At 38.5% G+C, this 20431-nt stretch overlaps 1 protein-coding gene across 3 annotated transcripts in view; it reads right to left on the bottom strand.

The window, feature by feature from the left end:
- Positions 1 to 226: 226 nt before the first annotated feature.
- LOC140199609 (antizyme inhibitor 1-like) overlaps positions 227 to 20431 on the bottom strand; it is a 53450-nt gene continuing 33245 nt past the window's right edge. For 2 of the 3 annotated variants that reach the window (XM_072261964.1, XM_072261974.1), the window contains 9 exons: positions 17200 to 17376; positions 16912 to 17084; positions 14649 to 14783; positions 10979 to 11060; positions 5954 to 6034; positions 4424 to 4589; positions 2918 to 3030; positions 1711 to 1922; positions 227 to 868 (listed from right to left, as the gene is read on the bottom strand). In XM_072261964.1, coding sequence (XP_072118065.1) covers positions 739 to 868; positions 1711 to 1922; positions 2918 to 3030; positions 4424 to 4589; positions 5954 to 6034; positions 10979 to 11060; positions 14649 to 14783; positions 16912 to 17084; positions 17200 to 17376 — 1269 coding nt within the window. In that variant the 3' untranslated portion in view covers positions 227 to 738. The remainder of the gene's footprint in view (positions 869 to 1710; positions 1923 to 2917; positions 3031 to 4423; positions 4590 to 5953; positions 6035 to 10978; positions 11061 to 14648; positions 14784 to 16911; positions 17085 to 17199; positions 17377 to 20431) is intronic. The other variant, XM_072261985.1, reaches the window with a different exon arrangement.

Genomic DNA, 20431 nt, shown 5'->3' with positions numbered 1-20431 from the left:
GGAAAGAAAACTTGAGAAACTCACCTTATCTGTAGCAAAGAAAATGTAGGGCCCTTTTGTAAATAATTGTGTAGGGTTTTGTACAGCAATATTTTTAATCAGATTTGCACTGTAACTCAAGTGTTCTCATCTTTAACAATCAGGGTTCGATTAACAAAAACCCTGAGGTAAACAAAAATGAGATATACATTTTACTGGAAGTCAGTAACAGGGACAATAGATCATATAAAGTTTGCTGCAATTTTACATTTATTAAACTACAGAATGAAGCACATATTTTACACATTCTAAACATTTTACACATCAAATTGCTCTGGTTATTCTGTTAAATGGGCAAATGAAAACCTCAAGACATCTATGACAAGAATATCTGTATAAAAATTGTGAATATGTAAACTGTTTAAGCAGGGAACCCAGTGATAGGTTTCCACCTCTTCCAAGTCATCCATTTTGTTGCATATTTTATTGTTGGTTTGTGGGGGAAGGGAGGGAGGGAGAAAGTAAAAAGTTACATCAACTCACAGGCTTTGTTTCAGATGGTTAAATGCTAATTTCTTTTTTTTGCATGACCACTGGTAGTTATTCTAGCCAATTTCTGCCTGGTCCCGATTAACTACATCAAGTGTTCAAGTTAAATTTTAAACAAAAACATTAAGAAAGCAAGATTGTTCCACTGGTTTCCTTCCGTGTTGGAAAGTCAACCAGGCATGCGACTGAACAGAATGGCAATTCTGTAACTTAAGCACTGATGCCAGACAAACCGGTAGCCGGAAAGCCAGTTTCCCGGCTCAGCTGGAAACAAGAAGGCACACATGAAGAGTTCTTCACTGATGTTTCCAATGTTAAACCAACTTCCTGCATCCAACACCTGGGACAAAGGAAAAGAAAATCAAAGATAAAGAATTAAAAAAACAACCACCTGCCTAAGTTCAGTAGTGGTCATCACCACACTTATGGTCTGTTTGCCCCATTCCCATCAAGAAAGTCGCTATGCAGCATCCATGCCAGAATCACTGGGACTCAAGTTACTTCACCCAAATCATCAAACTGATCAACATCTCCACCCATTAACCCACACCAGCGTGACTACATCCTCATCAGTTACTCCTCTCCAAAGCCTCTGAACAGCCTTCATCTCCCCCATGCATTGCCACTTTACTTACACTTCATACCTCACTGTCCTGCTGCTACCGAGAGCTACCTAGTGTTACTTTAAGCACATACAACCAGTCTATTTATACAAGCTAACCTTGTGTAGATATGGCCACACTCAAACATTTACTTGTACATTGTGTTTTATAGGATTGCTTTTAGATTTCTATCTACTGTCTGTTTTTTTAAAATGGTGTTCTTTACGTTTATTGTGTTTTTTGTGTTGCATCAGACCTGGAGTAACAATCATTTTGTTCTCCTTTACACTTGTGTATTGAATATTGACAATAAACAAACGTGATCTTGAATAAATGCAGTGATTTATATAACCCGACTTGTAGAGTACTGGTCTGATCTTCCATGACTGCTTGCTGTACTTTATGAGAAAAATCTAATTGCATAGTACTACACTAGGTGTTAGTGGGCCATCAGAAACTCTAATATTGAAAGGAGGAAGTGAATAGAATGCACACTTCAGAAGGAACGTTTTGTTTATAGGACTGAGAAAATGGAAATATGAACTAAATATTTACTTGAGTAAGGGCAAGGGCTACTCACCAATCACTTATTGACATCACACAGTAAACGGGCAGTTTCTGGAACTCGTTAAAGGCAGATTGCTTCAATGTGTATGCTCCCATGTTTTCAAAGATGACCCAATCACCTACACTTAATTCAGGTAGAAGACAGTGCTCTACAACCTGATCAAGCCCATCACAGGATGGTCCCCACAGGCTACTGGCAAATACAGGCTCTCCTGAATTAAGTTTCTGATGGGGAAAAAAATAAATCAGAATGAATTTTCAGCTATATTGGATTATCCCATATTCATCCAGAAAACCAAATAGTGTCATTTTCATGCTCTAAATATATAATTAATACCAAGAGTGAATGGAAAGATATTACGTATAACTAAGGCAGCACTAAATTAGTAGCTACCTTCCATTATTTTCACTCCAATGCAAGACCACTCAGAAGCTTTACATTCCTCTGCTATCAGTCCTTTGATAACAATTGGCTCATCACATGTAAGTGTTTGATGACACTGGGCCTGTACTCGCTGAAGTTTTAGAAGAATAAGGGGGTGGATCTCACTGAAACATATCGAATATTGAAAGGCCTAGACAGAGTGGACATGGAGAGGAGACCTCAGAAGAGAAAAACATCCCTTTAGAACAGAGAGGGGGAGGAATTTCTTTAGCCAGAAGCTGGCGAATCTGTTGAATTCAATACCACAGTGGCAGTGGAGGCCAAGTCATTGGGTATATTTAAAGCACAAGTTCTTGATTAGTAAGGATATCAAACATTACAGGGAGAAGGGCAGGAGAATGGAGTTGAGGGAGATAATAAATCAGCCATGATGGAATGGCAGAGCAAACTTGATGGGCCAAATGGCCGAATTCAGAGCCTACACCTTTATGGTCTTACCGGTTCAGAAAGATATTTTATTTTATTTAGAGATACAGCATGGTAACAGGCAAGTCTGTGCCACCCCATTACAACCATGCGACCTACTAATCCGTACGTCTTTGGAATGTGCGAGGAAACTGGAGCATTTGGAGGAAACCTACACAGCCACGGGGAGCATTACTAACTCCTTATAGTCAGCGGCAGGAAGTGAACAGTGGTCACTGGCGCTGTAAAGTGACTGCGTTAAACACTAAGCTTACTGTATTAATACTGAGCAAAACTGCATTCACACCTAATATGCATGCAGTACTGAGCTTCATATTTTCACATGCTCTTTAGAAAATCGTTAACCCACCTTGTGAAGAATTGGAATGGCATTCACAGTTCCATACAAGCTATTTGCAAAACAGCCATAAACACCGTCACTTATGTAATACATGAAGAATGGCTCATCGTTCAGAGAAGGAACTAAGACAGAAAGAAATCTTAATTGATACTCAATTTTTTTGTTAATTTTCATTTCATATAATTAAATGGTCACTGTAGATTGCAGATCAGGACATATGTACACAATTCTTCCAATGAAGTCATATTCAATCCAGACCAACAGAATGAATATATAACAATTCAGTGATTTTATAAATAATATGGTTTCAAAGGAAAGGTTAGAGAAAAATTTCAGGACTTGTAAGACGGAGAACCGTCACAGTGATGTACAAACACATGGATTAAAAATGTTAACTTTAAGTTTTACTTCCATTATACTAAAGATGCACAATTAGGAAAACTATACAAATCAGGCCAAATCTCTATCATGTCAAATATCAGAAACAGTCTTTTGGTAGGGCAAGCGATACAAATCACTTAAGATAGATAAATGGCATTATTCAAGAAATTGTAAGGTTGCATGGAAAGATGAGCTTTATTAGCTAATTTCACCCCCCCCCCCCCCCGCAGTATCTATAGTAATCTAAATTTTAGAGTTTCTGATGGGTTCAAACTAATCCATTGAGAATTTAAAACTCCACAGGATAAATGTGAGTCCTCTTTTCGAGAAACTTGAACATATGGAGAGATGGGTGGCGGTGAGGAAGAGAACTGGGAGTGAACTATTGAATACGGGGAACTTATTTTGGTTAATAAGACAAAATGTATACTATTGGTGAAAAAATAGCATTCTATTCAAAAACTGACAGCATGAACATTGATTTTTCTAACTTCTGGCAATTTCTCCTTCCTCCTCTTCTCTCTTTTTCCATTCCCCATTCTGACTCCCCTCTTAACCTTTCTCTTCTTATCTGTCCATCAGCTCCATCCAGTGCCCCCTTCCTTCCCTTCCTGCCCCCAAGGTTGAACATCAGATTCTTCCACCTTCCCCCTCACCTTGTCCACCTATAACCTCCCAGCTTCTCACTTCATGCCTCTGCTCCCCCACCCTTCCACCTTCCCCCTCACCTGGCTTCACCTATAACCTCCCAGCTTGCACATATTCCCCTCCCCTGACCTTATTATGGTTCCTTTCCCTCTCCTTTCCAGTCCTGAAGGGTCTCAGCCTGAAACATTGACTCTTTATTCCTTCTCATTGATGTTGTCTGGCCTGCCGAGTTCCTTCAGCATTTTGTGTGTGTTGTTCTATTCAAAAATGAATGCTTCACTCAATCTTTCACACGGGCTGATAAAAGCTATTTCCAGTATATCAAAACAAAAAGCACTTGTCATTAAAAGATACAAAGATAATAATTTGACATGAAAGTCAATTATTGGGATGGTATTACAAATATCCTATATCTTACGCGTGAATTGCATACATGGAGCAAACAGCATATTAATAATGACACTTAGTGGAAACCCACGGGATTACCTTCAGACTGATTCTGTAAGTCTCTTGCAATAGTCTTCTTGGCTACTATGTTAACTGCTAGTGTGAATGCAGAATTCACATAGTAGCTACCAGGTTCAGCAATAATCTTAATATCACTTTCAGGGGGGAAGTAAATCTCGAGGAGTGGATTTATGGCATCAAAAACCTAGAATTGGAGAATAATAAGTAATGAAAACTCAATCACTTCCACTGTGTCTAGACTCAGACATATGATCTATACATGCATATATATTTATGCTTATTGTGCTTTTTTTCGTACTTCATCAGATCCAGAGTAACAATTATTTTGTTTTCCTTTACATTTGTGTACTGGAAATGATGTTAAACAATCTTGAATCTTGTTATATTAACTCTTAGGTTTACTAGATAATGCTCTACAAATCAATCATTAATTTAAGGACAAACTCATCACTACTGATATACAAAATCTTTACAATTTATTTTGTAGACAAGGTTTGTGCAATCAGCAAACTAAGATAGACAAATCTCATTTTCAAAATTCTATGCAGTTTATTACTTTATACATAGTCTCCAAAATATTTGGTGAGGTGATGTGTAGTGGAGTAAACTTATCAGGCTTTTGTGAGTGAGGTTTCCAAACAGCCATTATCATGTGCACAAGAACAGTTTTGACGTTTTCCTACACTTGCCAATTAATCACAAGCAAAGATTTTGAGCTTGGCGAAATTGCTATTTTATAAAAAATATATACAGGCAGTCCCCGGGTTATGAACGAGTTCTGTTCCTGAGTCCATCTTTAAGTTGGATTTTTACGCAAGGCAGAACAGGTACATCTGGTATTATTCAGTATCAGTTGGTCAAACATTTGTCTTAGAATATAGTATATATTTTACCTTTCTATGCATATAAAACACTTAAGAAACCTATGTATTTCAATAAGTAAACCACTGCGTTGCTCAGTAATAACTATAGCTTTCATCGGGGCAGGGCCTTTCACATGCTCATTATTCCCACTTTATCCTTTTAAATTGTTCTGATTGTTTACCGACTGTAGCCTAACACTTTTCCAATGACCGATGGCATTTCACCTCTTTCCAATTGCTTTATTATTTCCACCTTATTTTCAATCATGATCATTTTCCGTCACCAGAACAGAAACACTGTGGATTGAGCAGCAGCCGCGGGTGGCGGGTCTGAGCTCCCCTGGGTCCTAAAGTCCACCCACACTAAGACAGGTTAAATGGGACAAGTGAGGGCAGTGCTGACCGGAAAAGCGGGGTCAGGGTGAATCTTGCTAAGAAAAATTTAAGCCAAATACAAAGTTACACACTCAACACAGTGTTAACGGCAACGTGATCCAACTTAAAATGGCGGATGCCGACTAATTTTTAATATAACACGCTTTATATATAATAGGCTAATTTTTACATAATAGGCCATTCGTAAGTATGAGTTGTTTGTAAGTCAGACGTTCATAACTTGGGGACTGCCCGTACAGGACATTTTTATCTCAAATTTGGAATAAGTTAAAACAAAAGATCTTCACACCTTTTCAAGCTGCAATTCACCATCCGTTCCAGAAAATCCACCTCCAATGTCAAGCAGACTCATATCAAAACCAAATTCTTTCTATAACAGAAACATGAGGAATCACTGGAAGTTGTATTCAATTTTGTTTTAAAACAAAAATCTTGATTTGTAAACTACACTTCCTTTAAAACGATATAAATATAAAAGATAAAACTATGAACACATTACCTCAAGGGTACAAGTTTTTTTAAAACAAAATTTAAACTGTAAAGCATGGTTAAGTTGGGTTGGTGGACTGTTAATTGTAACAATGGCCACAGATAGAAACAATTTTAAACCTGACCCTTCAGAGTGCAGAGGCAGAAATTTCAAGATGTCACACTGTACAATCTTTGCTGTATTCCTCATTTCTATCAAATGCATCCAATTTTAATATATACCCTGAAATGACAGTAGATATTTAAGCCATCAATTTACAATTAATAAAATTTTGTAAACCATTAGCAATGTTTTGAGTAGCGCCCTCTTTTGGATTAATTTGAACAGTGGCCAATCAGAGATCGGGAGCGAAAGAAGAGATGACACACAGGTCAGCGAGTGTGCTTCGTGTGAGTTTCAGCGTTTGAACAATGGCCAATCAGAGATCAGGATTCATTAGCAAGGGTAGATAAAAATGAGGCAGGGCAAGCAGAGCGGCCTTTGTTGGAGTGGATAGTGTTAGAGAGGGATATGAATCTTTAGCTCTTTGAGACTTCAGCGAGAAGATTGAGTGAGAGCTGGCAAAAAGCTGTAGGTAGATTTTTTTTTCAGTTTATTTATTGTTTCCTTCTTTATAATTGCACAGTTAAAGCAGTAGTGATGCCAAGTATGATATCTGAATGATCCTCTTGCAGGATGTGGGAAGGCAGGGAGATCTCCCGTGCCCCGATGACTACAACTGCAAGTGCATCCAGCTGCAGCTTCTAACAATCCGCATTAAGGTGTTGGAGATGGAACTGGATGAACTCTGGATCATTTAGGAGGCTGAGGGGGTGGGAGACAGGACACAGAGAGGTAGTAACACCCAAGGTGCAGGACAGAGGAAACTGGGTGACAGTTAGGAGGATGAAAGGGATTAAAGAGCCAGTGTAGAGTGCCCCTGTGGCCATCCCCCCTAACAGCAGGTATACCACTTTGGATACTTCTGGGGGTGGGGATGACCTAGCAAAGGAAAGTCACAGCAGCCAGGTTTTTAACACCAAGTCTGGCTCTGGCTCAGAAGGAATAGAGGTGAGAAGAGGCAAGTTGTGCAGGCAGGGGATTTGTTAGTTAGGTGAACAGAAAGGAGGTTCTGTGGACGAGAATGCGATTCCTGAATTGTATGTTACCTCCTGGTGCCAGGATCTAGGACATCACTGATCGAGTCCTCAGCATGCTGAAGTAGAAGGGTGAGCAGTCAGAGGTTGTGGTCCATATAGGTACTAACGACATAGGTAGGAAGAGGGATGAGGTACAGCAAAGTGAATTCAGGAAGTTAGGTGCTAAATTAAAGGACAGAACCTCCAGGGTTGAGATCTCAGGATTGCAACCCATGTGAGGCTAGAAATAAGAAGAGCATACAGTTTAGCTGTGGCTAAGGAGTTGGTGTAGGAGGGAGGGCTTCAGATTTTTGGATTATTGGTCTCTTCCAGGAAAAGTGGGACCTTTTCAGAAGAGATTGCTTGCACTAAAACTGGAGGGAGTCTAATGTCCTAAAGGGAAGGTTTGCTAGTTCTGCAGGGGGGTTTAAATGAGAATTACAGGGGGATGGAAACCAAAGTGCCAGAACAGAGAGTGGAGAGGTTGTGAAGACAGATGTTGTTAAGTCTTCATAGAAAGTCAGGAATCAAAAGGTTGAGCATGTAGAACTAATATTCTGAGTTGCATATATTTCAATACAAAAAAGTATCGTAGGAAAGGCAGATAAGCTCAGAGCATGAATTAACATATGGAATTATGATATTGTAGCCATTAGCGAGACTTAGTTGCAGGAAGGGCAGGACTGGCAGCTCAGTATTCCAGGGTTGTTGTTTTAGATGTGACAGAGCAGGAGGGATTAAAGAGGAGGGTGGCATTACTGGTCAGTGAAAATGTTGTGACAGTGCTCAGTGAGGATAGACCGGACAGCTCATCTCGTAAGGATTTATGGGTGGAACTGAGGAACAAGAGGGCAGGACCACGTTAATGGGGTTATAATGAAGACCACCCAACAGTCCGTGGGGTGCAGAGGAATAAATTTGTAGAGAGATCGCAGAGTGTTACAAGAAACATAAGGTTGTATTAGTAGGTGATTTTAACTTTCCACATATTGACTAAGATACCCATACTGAACAAGGACTAGATGGGTTAGAGGTTGTCAAATGTGTTCAGGAAAGTTTCCTTAATCAGTACATAGAAGTCTCAATGTGAGTGTGTGTGATACTTGATCTCCTATTAGGGAATGAGACAGGGCAGGTGACAGAAGTTTGTATAGGGCAGGGGTTTACAACTTTTCTTATGCCATGGACCCCTACCATTAAACAAGCGATCCATAGACCCCAGACTGAAAACCCATGGTGTAGGGGAACATTTTGCCTGAAGTGATCATAATGCCATTAGATTCAAGGTAATTATAGAAAAGAACAGGTCTGGTCCTCGGGTTGAGATTCTAAATTGGAGAAAGGCCAATTTTGATGGTATCAGAAAGCAACTGGCAAGTGTGGATTGGGACAAGCTGTTTTGAGCAAAGGTGTACTTGGTAAGTAGCAGGCCTTCAAAAGTGAAATTTTGAGAAAACAAAGTACGTATATACTTGTCAGAATAAAAGACAAGGAAAACAGGTTTAGGGAACCTTAGGGGCCAGGTTAAGAAAAAAAAAAGGAGGTACATATCAGGTATAGTGGGGCGCATGGCCAAGTGGTTACGGCATTGGACTAGTGACCTGAAGGTCATGAGTTTGAGCCCCAGCCGAGGCAGCGTGTTGTGTCCTTGAGCAAGGCACTTAACCACACACTGCTCCAGTCCACACAGCTGAAAATGGGCACCGGCAAAAATGCTGGGGGTTAACCTTGCGATGGACTGGTGTCCTATCCGGTGGTGGTGGGGGGGGGGGGGGGGGGGAGTCTCGTACTCTCAGTCGCTTCACACCAAGGAAACCAGAATAAGCACCAGCCTGATGGGCCTATAAGGCTCGGGACAGACTTTAACTTTTTAACTAATAGCAGGTATAGGCAGGTAGGAACAAATGAGGTACTTGACGAGTATAAGAAATGCAAGAGAACATAAGATCTTAAATGGATTTTTTGCATCTGTTATTTACTTGGGAGATGGACATAGTCTATAGAAGTAAGGCAAAGCAGCATCAACTTCATGGACCTGATATACATTACAGAGAAGGTGGTGTTTGCTGTCTTGAGACAAATTAAGATGGATAAATCCCCAGGGCCGGACAAAGTAATCGCTCGGACTCTGAGCAAAGTGCAGAAATTGCAGAGACCCTAGCAGAGATATTTAAAATATTCCTAGCGATTGATGAGGTTCTGGAGAATTGGAGAAAAGCTAATGTTGTTCCGCTGTTTAAGAAAGGCTCTAATAGGCTCAAGGTTCATTTTACTGTCAGAGTATACATGTACAACGCTGACATTTGTCTTCTCAAGATAGCCATGAAATACACATGAAAAAGTAAAAGAAACAAAACTCAGACGTCTGAATCCCCCCATCCTGTCAATGCATAAAAAGAACAGCGACAATAACAATCCCAGATACCCTCCCCAGAAAAATCAGGAAAATAATAGGCCGGTGAGCCTGACACCAGTAGTGGGGAAGTTATTGGAAGGTATTCATAAGGGACCAGATAAATGAAGATTTGGATAGGCAGGGACTGATTAGAGAGAGTCAGCATGGCATTGTGTGTGGTAGGTCATGTCTAACCAATCTTAAAAAGTTTTTCAAGAAAGTTACCAGGAAAGTTGATGTTAGCAAGGCAGTGGATGTTTGTCAAGAAGGTTCAGTCACTCGGCATTCAAGATGAGGTAGTAAATTGGATTAGATATTGGCTTTGCAAGAGATGCTAGAGAGTGGTTGTTGATGGATGCCTCTCTGACTGGAGGCCTGTGGCTAGTGGAATGCCGCAGGGGTCGGTGCAGGGTCTGTTGTTGTTTGTCATCAATGATCTGGATGATAATGTGGTTAACTGGATCTGCAGATTTGCAGATGATGCCAAGATTGGGGGGTATCGAAGCTTGCAATAAGATCTGGACACCAGCTGGAAACATGGACTGAAAAATGGCAAATGGAATTTAATGCACTCAAGTGTGATGAGTACAGTAGAAGAAAGGGATCTGGGAATACAGGTTCATAGTTCATTGAGAACCGCATCTCAGGTAGATAGGATCGTAGAGAAAGCTTTTGGCACATTAGCCTTTATAGATCACAGTATTGAGTACAGGAACTTTTATGTTATGTTGAAGTTGTACAAGACGTTGGTGAGGCCTAATTTGGAGTATTGTGTGCATTTTTGGTCACCTATCTACAGGAAAGATTTAAAAAATGAAAGAGTACAAAAAATTGTACAAGGATGTTGCTGGGATTGGAGGACCTGAATTATAAGGAAAGATTGAAGAGGTTAAAGCTTTATTCCCTGGAACATAGAAGTATACAAAATTATGAGGGGTATAGACAGAGTAAATACAAGCAAGCTTTTTCCACTGAGGTTGGTGAGATTACAACTAGAGGTCATGGATTAGGGATGAGAGGTGAAATGCTTAAGGAAAATGAGGGAAAACTTCTTCAGAGGGTGGTAAGAGTGTGAAACGAGCTGCTGATGCAAGTGGTGGATGTGATTTTCATTTCAATGTTTAAGAGAATTTTGGATAGGTATATGGATGGGTGAGGTACAGAGGGCTATGGTCCAGGTACAGGTCGATTGCCTGTTTATGTGCTGTAGTGTTCTATGATTCTAATTCTGCACAGTAAAAACATCACACTTCAGACTGTATCTTGTTAACATCATATGGTAAAGAATCCACAAATTAACATGATACTTACACCCATATCAAAGATACAACGAGCATCAGATAAAGCGTGCAGGTAAGTCTCTATATTGCTTTTTGGGCTTGAAACATGAAATCTGTTGAAAATAATAAATATATATAATATTTTGGATTCTCTGCCACTTAGTACTGGTCATTTACTCATCTTACAAGCCTCTCCTTAATCAGATCTAACAATGAATAACTTAAATGCCTATAATTTTTTTAAGCCTACATGTAACATTTTAAACAAAACATTACGTTTCTAAAGTGGCCTGAATTGATCTGGCCTTAATCTAGAGATTTTTGTCCCACCCACTCCTCTCCCATCCCCTGAAACTGAAAACTTGTTTTCACTTTCTTGGTAATGACAGAGTTTTTGACCTGAAACTGTTCATTATGCTTTCCATAGATGTTGCCAGATCTGAGTGTCTCCTGCATTCTGTTTATATTTCACTATTTAACTTATTAGCCTTAAATTATAGTGATTTAACTATATAGCACAGGAATTAACGTTATCTAAATTCAACTGCCTTGTCTATCAGAGCTGCGTATGAAAATAAAACAAAGTATTGAATGCTTAAATGGCCAAAAGAAATGTTAACATTTTGTATTTAAGAGTTTTGTCCAATAAAATCAAGGATTAAAGTTGTCACAATGCTTATACCATTGTTAGTAATAAAACAAACTGAAGCTTGCACCAAAGCATTTAGATATAAATGATGCTCCTGCACCTAATAAAGTGGCCACTGAGTGTGCTTGACATATTGTGAATTCTGAGATGCTATTCTGCACAGAACTGCCATTCACTGGATGAAAGGTCTCAACCCAAAATGTCATTGTTTATTCATTTCCATAGCCTGACCTACTAAGTTTCTCCAGCATTTTAATGTCTCTTGCTCACTGGATGTTTTTGTTTTCCAGCATCATTTTCTGTAAATGCTAGAGACTGTTGTGTGTGAAAGTCCCAGAAGATCAGCAGTTTCTGAGATACCCAAACTGCTATTGATTACTAACCTAATTGGTTCGGCAATATTGTGGGCCGACTGGCCCATTCCTCTGCTTACTGTTCTCCGTTTACCATGTCTGGCACTTATCATTCCATGGTTAAAGTCACTTAAATCACATTTTTTCCCCATTTTGGTGTTTGGTCTGAACAACTACTGAACCTCTTGACCACGTCTGCATGCTTTTATGCACTTGGCTGAGTAATGAAGCATCATTTATAGTCCAGCTAAAGCATGTACTACAACACAAGACACAGACTTAATTAGAAAATGCATAAACTAAAAGGTCGTATTTAGATTAGTTCCTCATTATTCAATGGTGATTGGGTAACAGACTGTAGATAAACAGAAAAACAAGGACACCTCCATTGTCACCGCAGTAGCTCTCCTACATGGATGCAACAGTTTCTGTGCAAGTTTCAGACTGTGTCGTCAAGGTGAAAAATACAAGCATTCTGGATCTGGGCTTCAGGCCACAGACCTACACACATTCCTGATCCTGTGTTAAAATCCCAAAATCTGAATCCCAACTCTAGATGCTATTGGCCCACATCCCAACTACTGATATTGTACTACTGGCTAGCATAAGAGATCCACGTTAGAAAGCATAACAGTGACTTGGTGTATGAAGTTCTTTATTGCAATTTTATAACTCAAATAGCATGGCGTAAATACAATTACTTTTTTTTGGCATTGACCAAAAGAATAAAATATTGTTCAAAATATTTCTATGTTGAGCTACATTGGTTATATCTCATTTTACCAAAATCAGAGTGTTTCTGATCATGCAATTTATTTAATTAAGGTGGCTACTCTCAGTGACAATCCCACAGCGTGCACTGAGTGAATGAATAAGCTATGGGGCTTCCCATAATCATGCACAACTGTTTGGTATTTTCCAGTCACAATTATATTAATTTCTCTAAACTCACATTCCAGAATACATGCTCCAATTTTTGTTATGGCAAGGATGATCAGATTAAAATGGGAGGGAAGTAATGTATTTTTTAAAAATATGTCAATACAAAGACAGAATTCACCTAGAAGATGAGTGATTACTCAAAATTGAAAAGTACATTATAAAGCATAATAGTCAATTGACCTGTAGACTGGAATGCATGGTGAACACAAGCGCTTTTGCCAGCCTACAAACTTGGAATGTTCAAGTTCATGTGATTGGAAAGGTAATTTACAATCCCACAGAAGTCATCCCAGGAGCACAGAACATATTCTAGAATACTACAGCACAGTACAGGTCCTTTGGCCCACAATGTCATGCTGACCTTTTAACCCACTCCAAGATCAATCGAACCCTTGCCTCCTACTACTACTAAGCCCCCCATTTTTCTATCTTCCACGTGCCTATCTTAAGAGTTTCTTAAATGCCTCTACCATCACCCCTGGCAGTGCGTCTCTCTCTCTCTCTATATACATACATATATATATATATATATATATATATACATACACATACATACACACACACACACATATACATACACATACATACACACTATATAGTATAGTATAGTAATACTTTATTGATCCTGGGGGAAATTGGTCTGACACACTCACCATTCTCTGTGCAAGATGCCTACTTCTGATACACCCCCCATACTTTCCTCCAATCTTAAAATTATGCCCATAGTATTATCTATTTCTGCCCTGGCAAAAAAAAGTCTTTGGCTATCCACTTGATTTATGCCTCTTATCTTCTTGTCCACCTCTATCAAGTTGCTTCTCATTCCCCTTTACTCTGAAAAGAAAAGCCCGAACTTGCTCAACCCATCTTCACAAAACATGCTGTCTAATCAATGCAGCATCCTGGTAAATCTTCTCTGCACCTGCTCTAAAGCTTCCACATTCCTCCTGTAATGAGGTGACCAGAACTGATTATTCTAAGTGTAATCTAAACAGGATTTTAAAGAGCTGTGACAATGATTTGTGGCTCTTGAACTCAATCTCAACTAATGAAGACCAACACATGATATGCCTTAACAGCCCTATCAACTTGTGTAGCAACTTTGAGGGATCCATGAATGAGGACCCCAAGATCCCTCTGTTCCTCCTCACTGATAAGAATTATGCCATTGACGCTATATTGCAAGAAATTGTAGAAATGCTGATGGAAGCTGGAAGCCAGAAAGATCTCACAGGTATTTTAAAATATGCAATGAAAAGCTATCCAATTGCTTCTTCTGCGACAACCAGCATTCTCACTCAGATTTAAATTGCCAAGAAGTTTGCTGGGCCTTTTATGTTCCGCGTAAAAAAACTCGTATTTTTATGCCATGGGCGAGAAGCACAGATCAGGAATATGCTCTACATTTAACAGTTCACTGTTTGATGTTAAATAAGCAAGCATAGCATATGGCTGAGTTTCATGATGTCTTACCAGAATTTTGTAGTATTTGTTACTTGTGCACGGAGCAAGAACAACAACGCAGTAGAAATGATGGACATTTTTACTGAGTCATTAGTAATATTATACGCTGGCCAACTTAGTGTGGAAGCAATGAACGGAGCCCGCAAAATGAAAGCATGTGACTTCGAAAGCCCGCACACAAAAGAGAAAGCTCTGCGCATAGGAGGCCCCATCGATTCACTGCATAATCAACTGGCTGCATGCACAATTGATCCAATACAGTACATTATTAAATTTTTTAAAATTCTGCTCACCTTACGCCAACCACCTGAATCCCTAGTTCTTTGGCAGATTCCAAAAGGTGCCTGCAGTCCTTCAATGTAGCTCCAAACTTCATACCCATCTCATTTTCTTCATTTGAAACTGCAGTTGCAATGTCTACCAAGAGCCTAAGAGAAGAGGAAGATGATTGGGGCACAGTTGGTTTATATCATCATATTTGTAGCTTGAAGACTTTCAGAAGTATGATGAAGATTATGTTGGCAGAAGCTCCCACTTCCAAGCTCCGAATGTGCACCTAAATGAGAACAAATCCTGCGCAGGAGAGAAAACTGATGATTAGGGCCTCGGCATGTAGCTACATGTAAAGGACAGGGAGGAGAATAAATATGTAGCAAGCCAAGACTGAATGATTCATCAAGAGTTGACTGGATACTGTAACAAAAGACAATAAGAATAGTGGACTGAATTAATTAGCTGACTTAAGTTTACCAATTAACAAAATCTATCACATTTTTTGTCAGAGTACCAAAAAAAAGTTGTTAGTTATTCTATTAATGATCTAACAACTCATAGCAACTCAATCAGCATGAAATTATTATACATTATCTTGACTAAGGTGGGAATATAGGAGATCATTAGTATTTTGAAATATGAGCATGAGGTGAAATATTCCATTCCAATCCAAACTCCTGATGGAAGGTATGAACGTGTAGAATGGGCAAGGAAAACAAGCCACTGTGTTGTGCAGGCTCGATGTAAGTAATGAACATCAACCTTGATGCTAAATGCCCTCTGGTACCTTGTTTTCCAACTTCACCTTTGGTTTGGGGGGTGGGGGGGGGTGAGAGGTGGACAGGCCCTTTTCTGTAATTTCAGCTTCTGTTTATTACTCTGAAAGTAATAATGAAAGCGTGACAGATCTTTTGTCATCAGATTGTAATATTATACAACTTTCTAGGCTAAAAATACAATTCCTGGTAGCATATGGAGTATAGCAGAACAATCTATTATCCAGTTCTGAAACACATCTGCTATAAACCATCTACAGATGTACAGAAGTGTCAAGGACATCTAGGGAAACTGGTAAATTTTATGGTACAGTATTTTCTAAAGCTATTTTGAAGTCAAAAGTCTAATCAATTTATTTCCATGGCATATATTTAACTTTTAATTTATTTTCATAGGGATGAACATAATAATAGTTAGCACTGGAAAATGTGTTTTCTGTTCTCCTAGTTTCATACTCAGAAGACTGCTGTCACCTTTAGGAAACATGCAACTTGGCAGCGAGTGACTTCAGGTGGCAGAGGAACAGTGGGGTAGCAGATTGGCAAGTACCGCACTAGGACACTCAGTTCCTGCATTCTGGCACTTGACAACATTTCTACTGTTTGTGACTGTCAACGACATAAACTTGTCACGTCACCTAGTATAAATGAAGACACTTTTAGGTGGAGTGGCATCTAAAAAAACTGCCTTGCATCTATTCAAGCCTTCTTACTCACAATTATTGCCAAACTTCCTGATGAGTAATGTCTAAATAAATTGGCTCCTTGGGTAAAATAGTGATACATTTTCCAAACATAATGCAGAGGTTTCAGTTTTTTAAATGTATAAATCAAGACATGATAACTTGTCTTTTACCAAGAAACACAACGCTTTGGAAAACCTGAAATTATCTTATTCGGCAGGACCCAAAGGGGTTTTGGATACACATATTTATCACAAAATATCAATGTTCACATGTAAAACATTAACATAAAAGGAAAAGCATCTAAAAAAAAGATGTTACTTGGTAAATGTTGAGGGCCTTGGGTGTATAAAGCATTATCTGGTAATGCTCAAGGAGGTGGGGTGGGGGAGATGGGAGAGGAGAGAGGGGTGGCCGCCTAGAATGTGCTGCCCGGGGTGGTGGTAGAGGTAGAGACATTTGGGACTTTTAATAGATGCTTAGACAGACACACCAATCTGAGGAAAATGGAGGGATACGGACTGAGTAGGCATAAGCTTAATTAGCCATTTGATTGTGGGCCAAAGAGCCTGTTCATGTGCAGTATTCTATTTGTGCTTGTATTCAAATCAGATGGATACTTTAACGAATTTATGACCAAGTTTTAATTTGTGATACAGATTAATTCCTAGACTAGTAACTCCCTGAACAATCAACATTATAAATATATTAAAGATTTTACAATGATATATATTGCCTAATAGCAGTACAAGGAGGAAAAAAAACATTCTTGTTTCTGTTACAGAATATGCTAATGAATATTTTAGCTAGCATTATACACTTACTTAGCACTGGGATGGTTACGTGCAATTTTCAGAAGTTCAGCCTCGTTATCACAACTCATGATATTTATTCCCTTTCTGGCTGCATACTTAATCTGGGAGACCTGCTTGCATGGGTTTATGTAGATGATATTGTCAGGTGTTACGCCCAAGCTTTGCACAAGTGTTATTTCATTCTGTGTGAGAAAATACACAAGATCTGAGTAAAGCATCGCTACTCGTTTAATTTAAAGAACATTTCAGAACTATGAAATAAAAGTGAACGCAAACTCAAACTATAGCAACAGTCACCTTGTTTGCACAGGCAAAACCTGTTCCAAGAGCTGCCAGGACTTCAATTACAGATTGACTGCTGTTACACTTGACTGAGTAAAATGGTTTCACGTGCGTCATCACGTTCTGCCATCGAATGTTTTTCTTCATAACATTCCCAAGATCAGCAACAAAAAAGGCATTCCTTTCAGTTTGCTAAAATTGATTATAAAAATATTAGTTTCAAATGAACTCTGTGGTAATATGGTTTCAGTTATCTTTTTAGCAGCAACAGTTACAGAAAGTAAAATTCTCCAAACCTTGATTACTTTATATTTGGAGAAACTTGACCATAAACAAGATTATCACAACCAAATTTGATTGGCTTTTATAATCTACCTGAATCCTATCTGGCAATCCTCTTAAAATGAAGGTGTAAATGTCAAATTCTAGTAAAATCCTGTTTAACACTGGGACCATTCACAATTACCAACACTAATAAAGAATAAAGCTGGGAGGGTTATGTAAAGACTTCTAACTTGGATACCTTTTACTTGGTTAGCCAGTTATTTTTTTGTGTGTAGTGTGTTTAAATCAGACATGGAGACCAGTTTTGTCTGAATCCTATTGTTCCCAATTTTCAATCTTCCAAAAATGACCAAGAACTGCATCTCTATAATATTATCTTTCTTTCACAAGAGAAAGTGAAAACAAAAATAATAGAGAAAGAACGTTTGTTTAAAACTTCATCAATAAATGTCATGGGATTCATAGTCAAATTAATTTCACAACAAAAAGTGGAATAATATATCCTTAGCTGAGCATGGAACAAAATATTTAGCATATTTACATTAAATGGAAACGTCTGGATTTTGAGTCAAAGACAGGCCACTTGAGTCATGGAAATTCTATCTTACACCATTTTACAACTACGACCCAAAGCTTTGAGACAGAGACTAAAATCTGCTCTTTTCAACTTGTGATATTTTGCTCATGCATATATGGCAGTATTTCACATTATGACAGTTTTCTAAGAAAATATTCTCCACTCTTGAGGGTGTTTCTACCATTTTACATGCACACAATTTCTCAGAAAAGCAGTTGTGGAACAAATTAGAATGCATCAAATAAATATGACATTTTGGTGTCTTACAAAATTTACAAATTTTAAGTTTTCACAAATGATGTACAAAAACTTCAACATAGAAACAACAAATGGATTTAAATAATTCTTTTAGCATGTATTTTTCCCTAATCAAACTATTTCTTTTTAGAAAGGAACTGCAAAGGGCAATTATATAGTAGTAAAGTCACAGATACTGTACCATATTATTGAGGGGAAAGAGGGGATCACATTCTTAGAGAACAATTGATACCACAATTTTCAGAACTGCTGATTTCTTTTCCCTTTGAATCCCATGTTATGTGGATATGAATTACTACAGAATGTTATCGTTTTAATGTTAAGTCATTTTATTGGTGATGAGCAAGTGACCCAATTCTTTTATTCAACAGCCAAGTTCAACATTAAACACGAGACAAGGACTGCCAAACAGAAATAACAAATTTTGCAAAAATTTTAGTTTTAGTCACTCAATGCTATGAAGCAAAAAGATTTGGATATAATTAATTAATTAATTTTCATTTATTTATTGAGATATAGCATGGAATAGGTCCTTCTGGACTTTCGAGCCACGCCACCCAGCAATCCCCCAATTTAATCCTGGTCTAATCATGGGACAATTTACAATGACAAATTAACCAACCAAATGGTTCGTCTTTGGACTGTGGGAGGAAACCAGAGCATCTGGAGAAAATCCACAAAGTCACGGGGAGAATATACAAATTCTTTACAGACGGAGGCGAGATTGAACCTGGGTCGCATGTACTGTAAAGCATTGTGCTAACCACTACGCTACCATGCCATGTCACCATGTTGATTGGGTCAAAGTAAACATATTATAAAAGTACACATATGTTACTATATCCTACCTTGAGATTCATTTTCTTGTAGGCATTTACAAGAAGGTAAAGAAATACAATAGAATTTATTAAAACTATATGCAAGTGAAGACTGACAAACAACCAATGTGCAAAAGAAGACACAAAGTACAATAAAAAATATTGAGAACATGAGTTACAGAGTCCTTGAAAGCGCGTCTACAGGTTGCGGAATCAGTTTACTGTTGTGGTGAGTGAAGTTATCCACAATGGTCCAGAATAAGTCACACCTTCTCCAGTCCACGGACATGTAAACAGATATATTAGAGTACAGCGCTGCCACACATTTTATCTGCAAGACTCATGAATTAGGAAAGGATCTAGAAAATAGAGATATTTCAGGGAAGGGTATAGGGCTTACAGGAGAAAGCTGGTATAGGCGTTTGGGGGAAGGGGTTAATAGGTTAAAGCATGGTGACTTAGTGGAAGTGGTGTGAAGACCAATGGATTAAAGAGCTTTCCACATCTACTATGGTTCCCCACAATACAGAGTATCAGGGAAAAAATCCTCACTGATAAAGAGCTCAATAGCAATGCATTCAAATGTCTGAGCACAGGATGTGACAAAGTGACTTGACTGTAGCTGCCGATCCAACATCATATCCAAATCTTAATACCACATAGCACTGACTAAAATTGACAAAACTTGTTTCATATTTTGTATTTTTCTCCCCCAGCATGAATTCTGTAAGAATAAATTGCACAAAAATACTTAGAATAAACCAAACAAAAGTTGAATTCATAATCATCTATTCCTCTCTAATCTACACCACCAAAACCCTGTTTATAACACTGTGTTCACACTCTTTGCTGGAGTTAACGAAGAATTTCTAAAACCTTATTGTCCCAGATTCAAATATTCATCCAACTTCCCCAGCTAATAAATCTGAGAAAGCATTCCATGTTCTACAGCTTTCCTCCATTTTCTTTCCTCAGTGACTACCTTAACATTAACAACCCTTTTGAATCCTGAAACAGAAGTCTTGCTAATTCACCTTACTTAATCCACAAAGATTATTCTTTAAAAATAAAATCTTTTACACATTTCCCTTGACTTCCACAACTCTGTATAATCACAAGTCTCTCCTCATAGCTATAGTTCCTCTGATATGGATCAAACATTACTTGCAAAATCTCTGAACTGGTCCTTGCTTAGGCAGGAATTAATTCCAGCCACGACCAACCTCACAAAGCACTTCCTCATAGTAGATATGACTGCTACAGGCGATACTCATTAAGGTAGCTTTGCTGTATCCTTCTTGGGCACTGG

This window comes from Mobula birostris, chromosome 1 (genome assembly GCF_030028105.1).
Source record: "Mobula birostris isolate sMobBir1 chromosome 1, sMobBir1.hap1, whole genome shotgun sequence".
NCBI classification, from domain to species: domain Eukaryota; kingdom Metazoa; phylum Chordata; class Chondrichthyes; order Myliobatiformes; family Myliobatidae; genus Mobula; species Mobula birostris.
Note: the sequence above shows the minus strand (reverse complement) of the source record. Positions and strands in the feature narration are given on the sequence as shown.